The following is a 7205-nucleotide window of genomic DNA, read 5'->3' as shown; positions in this document are numbered from 1 at the left end:
TATAAAAACTGCAAACATAAACGTGTATTTATACAAGAAGAACCAAATCTTCCAGATTTGGTTTCTTAACAAACTACTCTACAAAATAGGAAAAGATATACAAGGATCAAAGCTAAACTTAAGGAGATTAATTCTGGAAGATAAACACAAAAACGCATCATCATATATCTTCTAAATATAAAAGAGATCTTCCAGAATCTTCAAATGGCTTTATCAACAAGAAATCATTCGGCAGTTGACTTTTGAAAACTTCAGACTCTAACATCATCTGCTCCTCAGACTCTAACATCATCAGACTCTAAAATCTGCAAAATACTTTGACTCATCAGATTAACTTTCCCAACAAAGCATAAGCGAGGAATCGAGTTCTTGACAGAAATTTCTGTGCTTTCTAGTCTCAAGCATGAAAATATGGTCTCTATTATCGGGTTTTGTGATGAAAAAGGCGAGAAGGTAATCATAAACGAGTATTTGGCCAAGGGAAGCCTCGAGATGCATCTAAGCAAGCCAACCCTGACAGTGGTTCAAAGACTAAAGATATGTATTGGTGTTGCACGTGCATTAAGTTACATCCATTATGAGGATGGACGTAGTTACTCTGTGATACATCGTAACATTAATAGCTCTACAATCTTATTAAATAATAAGTTTGAGCCCAAGTTATCTGGCTTTGAATATTCCATTCATCGTTCAGTACATGAGATGGATCAGGTTCTCATCGCGGAAGCTATTGGTACAAAAGGGTATGTGGACCCAGAGATAGAAAAGACTGGAGGTGTGACGTACAAGTCGGACATCTACTCATTTGGTGTTGTTTTATATGAACTATTATATATGAGGAAAGCATTTATTCCAGATGTATTTGATAGGTTTCTAGCTCCACTGGCGAGATTTGATTATGAACACATTAATAGAATGGATGTGATCAAACCTTCCCCCCTATTTGATAAAATGGGCATGCGATCATGCACTACTTTCATGTCAGCAGCATATTCTTGCACAAATGATGAGCGAGCACAACGCCCAAATATGAACTCTATTGTGAATGAACTTGAGGAAGCGTTGGAGCTTCAACTGCAGTATGAAAGTCTTTATGTAAGACCCTACTTTTTTTCCGTTTCTTTTGCTATCACATTTTGCCTGTTAATTGATTTTTTTGCCATTATTTTAGTTGATCATGTAAATAAATTGTTAAGATATATGGTTGACATAGAAGTGTTCAAAAGTGGTTGTCAAATGGGTTAAACAGGTCATGGGGTGGGTTAGGTTATTTTTATTACTCGTAACTGTAAAAAATGTCTAAACTACAATATTTTTTCAAGTAACAGCCTTTTACTTTTTTCTTCCTTGTTGCAGATACCCAACTTGAAACGCGCGACATCTCAACTCAGTCACATGAAGATTAGACTCGAGGATATAAGTTTAGCCACCGACAACTTTTCTGAGACATACTTTTTCCTAGAATCTATGTTCTATGATGTATATAGAGCAGAACTTGAACTATGGGATAAAAAGAATTATGGCTCTGTGGAAGAGAGGAATACAAGTGAAAGTCTCAAGAGATGCACCATTGTCATTATCAAACGCCTATGCCCTAGAGAAGACACATTAGGAGAACAAGTATTCGCTACAGACATTGAAATGCTTACAACTTGTAAGCATCGCAACATAGTCACTCTACTTGGATTTTGTGATGAGGATAATGAAAAGATCCTTGTTATTGAGGATGCTTCTAATGGATACCTTATTGATTATTTGGTAAAAGAAAACGACAAAGACATGTCTCTTCTTAGTTGGGAAAATCGTCTGAAAATATGCCTTGATGTTGCATATGGATTAAAATACCTACATAGTGAGATGGAAGACCAAAAGTCGGTGATAATGCATGATTTCTTTACAGTCTCAATTGCTTTAGATGAGAATTTAAGGGCAAAGATTGTTGACTTTGGGCTCTCGATGTTCCTTCCTCCTAACCGAGAATATCTTCATTTGAATTCATTATGTGGCAATACATTTTACATGGATCCAGAATATCAGGCGACAGGTAAGTTAAGAAGAGAATCAGATGTATATAGTTTGGGAGTAATTTTGTTTGAACTTCTATGTGGAAGGTGGGCTGGCGATGAAATGTACACAAAGGAGAGTAAAGCTGGGCTGGTATATGTGGCACGCAAATGCTACCTTAAGGGAACGCTAATGGAAATAATAGATCCTTCGATAATTAAGGAAGCAACTGACGACAACAATTTAGTTATAACTAAAAGTCCCAACAAAGATTCTCTAGACACATTTGCAGATATTGCATATCGGTGTGTGGATGTATATCATAATAAACGTCCATCAATGGAAGTCGTTGTCAAAGAGCTTGAGAAAGCATTATCGTTTCAAGTAAGTCAATACATTATAAGAATTATTACTTTTTGTCTTCAGTTTTTGGATGGGTATATTTGATAGTCATATATCCACCAAACCTATGCAATAAGTATTTATCACAGTTATGATGGAAATATCACCGTCCATATAGAAAACGTACAAAATCCAATCTACAAATGGACGTATATATTGCTTAGAGAACATCTTGAAAAATACCGTTAAAGAAAGACATCAGAAGTTTCAAATACTCCGATTCATTACGAGTACTGCTAGAAAATCAACTACGAGTTATATCAGTTTGTTTAATTATTGATCTGGAATACTCCAATTAAATTAAAATGTATGATTAAAATTAAAATTCGTTACGAGTATTAAAGTGACTCTCGTGAGGTTTGCTACCTTAATATTTGACACTAATGTTTATTTTTTCATGATAATGTTATTGCTTAATGGAGGAGCAAATACAATGCCAAAAACATTCCGACCAAGTTGTGGATGGATTTGAATTGACAAAAGAAAATTTGGTAACACACTTCTACTTTTTTTTTTCTATCCTTTTTTATTTAATATGCCAATTAATAACTTTGAACAAGTTTGTAATCCGATATGTATACGCTACTAAAAGAACAAGATGAAATCATCCACGATATTACAATCTTAGAGGATCTAAGAGATATAGTCCCTTAGCAGAAATATATAATTGTACACTATGAATCATTCATCAATTTGGTGAGAGTTATCCAGAGAGAGAGAATTTGTGCAATCACAAGAGAACTCGCCGAGCTATACCGAGTTTTACAACCCTGCTTTATCTTCCGCCTTTCATTGTCGCACAACCATCGCCGGAGAACGAAAAATCGAGTAGAGCTGTGCTGGTGGATGTGGCGTAGGAGATCGGAGGAGATGTTGCTCGTAATGCGAGGATGAGGTCATTGATGGCGAGAATTCGGATGGAGTAGAGGTTAAGAGGAGTACCTAAGAACATGTGTATGCTAATGTTTGTGCGGGTAAAAGGATGAATGAGGGGATATGTTTGTCTGGCATGAGCAGTAAATACATTTTGAAGTAAAATGACTTAAACATCCTTCCACCCAAATTTAAATGGCTAGGATTTACTTTCCCCTTCCTTCCAACTTTTTACTAACCATTAAGACACACACACAATAGTAAGTTAAATAACCCCAAGGGGTAGCTTGGTGGTTGATTCTTTGGAATCTCTAGTGAAAACCCAAGTTTAATCCTCATACTCTACAACTCTTGGGAACCTTGCCTTTCATAAAAAATAATAAAGTAAGTTAGATGTGTACAATACATGATTTAAAACTTGAATTTACACAATAAGATATTTAAAGATTGGGCGCAAATGATAATAAAATGCGTGAAGTTCTGTACACTCTCAAACTAACTTTATGTGAACTCCGAATAATTCGATACACATTAAATATATCACTCAAGTTTTGTTGCACAAAACTTTAGCGTTACTCACTAGCCGAACTCAAGCTCTCAAGAGCTAAACGAACCAAGCTCAAGCTTGTTTTGCGTACGCCCTTTTTAGATACTATTTGATAAATCTCAATCCATAATTTGAACACTTTTAACTAGAATTAAATACGTTCGTTTTTATTCTCATTTTAATAAACTAAACATAATGTTCGTTTCATTTTCAATTTGGATCCCTACAATGCGTTTAATACTATATATTAGTTCAGTTAATTGACTTTTATTGTTGGGCAAAGTCAGTACTCAGTATAGTAGCTTAGCAATAAGAATCAACAAATTAAATTGGTATACAATTTCTTTTCAGTTTTGTTTATCACAATGTTGTAGGCAAATCTCTTTGACTACCTTTATATTCCACTCAGCGACATATTGTTGGCCACCAATAACTTCTCTCTGGAACACCGCGTTTTTGGTGACAAATATTGTACTTATTACAGAGCAGAACTTGAGCATTTTGATCAAGAAAAGTTTGGCTCCGTTAAAGAGAAGAATAGAAGTGAACTACCGAAGAAACGGTCCATTGTACTTATTAAACGCCTCTGTGGAGAATACAAAGATGGAAAAGAGTTACTATTTAATGAAATTCAAATGCTTACAACTTGTAATCATCCTAACATAGCCACTCTTGTTGGGATTTGTGATGAATTTCCCGAGATGATCCTCGTTTTTGATATTCCTATTCGTGACGTCCTTGTTAATTATTTGTTGCACAAAGAGAAGTTAATTATTCTTACATGGTCAAAACGTTTAAGAATATGCCTTGATGTTGCATATGGGTTAAAGTACCTACATTATGAGAAAGAAGACCAAAAGATATCACATTGTGGTATTTTTAGCAGTGGAGTTATTATAGATGAAAATTTTCGGGCAAAGATTTGTGATTTTAGCTATTATCACCTAGATAAAGATTTTTTTAGGGCGGCTAAACGTAAAAGAGAAACGGATGTAATTAGTTTCGGAGTACTTATGCTTGAGATTGCATGTGGGAATTTTGCCTCTGATGAAATTTACACTAGGAGTGACGGCAAAAGAGGACTGGCATATGTGGCCCCAAAATGCTTCTACAATGGAACACTAAAGGAAATGATAGACCCTATAATAAAAGAAGAAAGTCTTGAAAACAGTTTTACCCTGTTTAGGGGTCCCAACGAAAAATCTCTTGATGCATTTTTGAAAATTGCAGTTGCATGTGTGGATACCACTCAAGACACACTTCCAACAATAAAAGTTGTTGTAGAGGAGCTCGAGAAAGCCTTATCATATCAGGTAAGTTTTGTGAACTCACATTCTTTCTCATATGAGTAAGAATATCTTTGAACCATTCATATTCACTTTGTTAACAAAGAAAAAATGGTATAAAAGTACTAAACTTACGATTGTACCCTTTTAAATGATAATAAAGAATTAAATTCAAAACTATCTATTATTCAGCTATTAACCTCTATTAGTATGTGGTCCAATATTATTCTAGCTCTATTCTTAATGTAAGAATATTCTTTCATGATTGCTCCTTATTATTGTAACTCTATTCTCAAAGGTTCAAACAAGAACTACAAAAATTATGAGAACTTTTAAATTTCCTCTTGTTATAATGCATGTATAACGTATATTTAATTTAATTGGTGTCATGGATGACAGGAAAACCATAAAGACCCCTTGAGGATTTCACTTGAAGACGTACAATTAGCCACTGAAAACTTCCATGAGAAACATTGTGTGGGCCATGGAGGGTTTGGGAAGGTTTATGAAGGAAAACTTCCACAAAGTGATCATACAATTGTGGCAAAACTATTGGATGTAAAGGGTGGTCAGGGGGAAAAACAATTTCAGAATGAGCTTCAAATTCTTTTCAAGTATAAGCACAATAACATCATCGGTCTTGTAGGATATTGTGACGAAAAGAATGTAAAAATCATTGTGTATGAGTATGCGTCAAGAGGAAGTCTTGATAGGTACTTGAATGATACTCGTCTCAATTGGATGACACGACTTAACATATGCATTGATGTTGCAACCGCGCTGGATTTGCTTCATCGAGGAGTGGAAAAACAAGCAACGGTGATACATAGGGATATCAAAACCGCTAACATTCTGCTAAACCATGATTGGAGAGCAAAACTTGCTGATTTTGGGCTTTCTTTAATAAGTTCAATAGATAAGGAGACTGACTACGTAATCGAACGTGCATGCGGCACACCGGGCTACTTGGACCCACTTTACTTTAAAACAGGTTTCTTAACCAAAGAATCTGATATATATTCGTTTGGTGTCGTTTTATTTGAGATCTTATGTGGAAGATCAACATTTAATATCCGAGAACATGAAGGTGTGTATCTACCGGTTTTCATCAAAGACAAAATAGAAAATGGACTTCAAGATGACGTTGTCTTTGAGGGTATAAAAGCACAGAGCAATCCGGAAGCATTGAATGTATTTCAGATGATTGCCTACAGGTGCTTAAATGAGCAAAGAGAAGAACGACCAAAAGCAAATGAAGTCGTGGAACAACTTAAGAAGGCAATGGAATTACAAGTAAGTTACCATAATATAAAAGTTCTGACCTGTTCCTTTTCTCTCAAAAGCTATTTTATAATCTTGCTTTTTATGTTAAATCTAGATTCCTTTATATCAAACTTCATTAGTTTCAATCGTCTATTGAATTAGTGAAGATGCATCAGCAGATAAGTGGGATAATATCTACCTCTTTAATGTGTCTGAGAAGTATTTAATCAACTGATATATCTAATTTACTTGTAGATGTCGAGTGGTGATAGAGCTGCTTCTTCTTCCACAACTGATGTATCTAATTTACTTGCAAGATTGAAAGTCAAATGTAATATTCGTGACTGGAAGTACTTCTACAGGGTTGTATGTGTTACCTCGTGTCTAAGCTTTATTATATATAAAAGGGTAATAAAAGGTAGAAGGTTTTTTCAACCCGGGAGGGCAAGTAATATCACCCCATACAGTGGGCTATCTTGTGATGGTTAAGCTTTATTATATACATGTTGTAGATTTCATTGTCCGGTGAATGGATGAAGGTTATTGTGTCAAAAGTCAACTTGAATTATGTGTGTTTACTTAAAATAGACGTCTTTCATAGAATTTGAATTTGAGAAGTTACACTGGCCATGTCCTTTCGAATCTGAAAAACTGGAATCAGTGTATATGTTGTTCAGACGTCGAGATATGCAAATGTCAGTTTCATTATTTTGATATGTAATAAAACTGTCAATTTACATTTACATTTTATGTCAAAAGGCCTGCATTTATATCACGTCAGTTTATTAATGTATTGCTAGTCGCTAGATGGTCTATAGTGGTTATTTCTT

The 7205-nt window shown here is 34.9% G+C and overlaps 1 protein-coding gene across 1 annotated transcript; it reads left to right on the top strand.

The window, feature by feature from the left end:
• The first annotated feature begins 411 nt into the window (after window positions 1-411).
• On the top strand, window positions 412-6983 carry LOC139874357 (uncharacterized). Its single transcript, XM_071861798.1, has 6 exons — window positions 412-1095; window positions 1357-2388; window positions 4201-5139; window positions 5512-6405; window positions 6631-6741; window positions 6888-6983. Exons 1-6 carry the CDS (start codon window positions 412-414, stop codon window positions 6981-6983), a joined length of 3756 nt encoding a protein of 1251 aa, XP_071717899.1.
• Window positions 6984-7205: the final 222 nt, after the last annotated feature.

The sequence above is a fragment of the Rutidosis leptorrhynchoides genome, chromosome 11 (assembly GCF_046630445.1).
Source record: "Rutidosis leptorrhynchoides isolate AG116_Rl617_1_P2 chromosome 11, CSIRO_AGI_Rlap_v1, whole genome shotgun sequence".
In the NCBI taxonomy this organism is placed as follows: domain Eukaryota; kingdom Viridiplantae; phylum Streptophyta; class Magnoliopsida; order Asterales; family Asteraceae; genus Rutidosis; species Rutidosis leptorrhynchoides.
This window is presented reverse-complemented; position numbering and strand designations above follow the sequence as displayed.

Coding starts and splice junctions, on each gene's coding strand:
- LOC139874357 (XM_071861798.1), top strand. CDS start 412: ATGGTCTCTATTATCGGGTTTTGTGATGAAAAAGGCGAGAAGGTAATC. Junction 1,096..1,356: donor TGCAGTATGAAAGTCTTTAT/GTAAGACCCTAC, acceptor TCCTTGTTGCAG/ATACCCAACTTGAAACGCGC. Junction 6,406..6,630: donor AGAAGGCAATGGAATTACAA/GTAAGTTACCAT, acceptor ATTTACTTGTAG/ATGTCGAGTGGTGATAGAGC.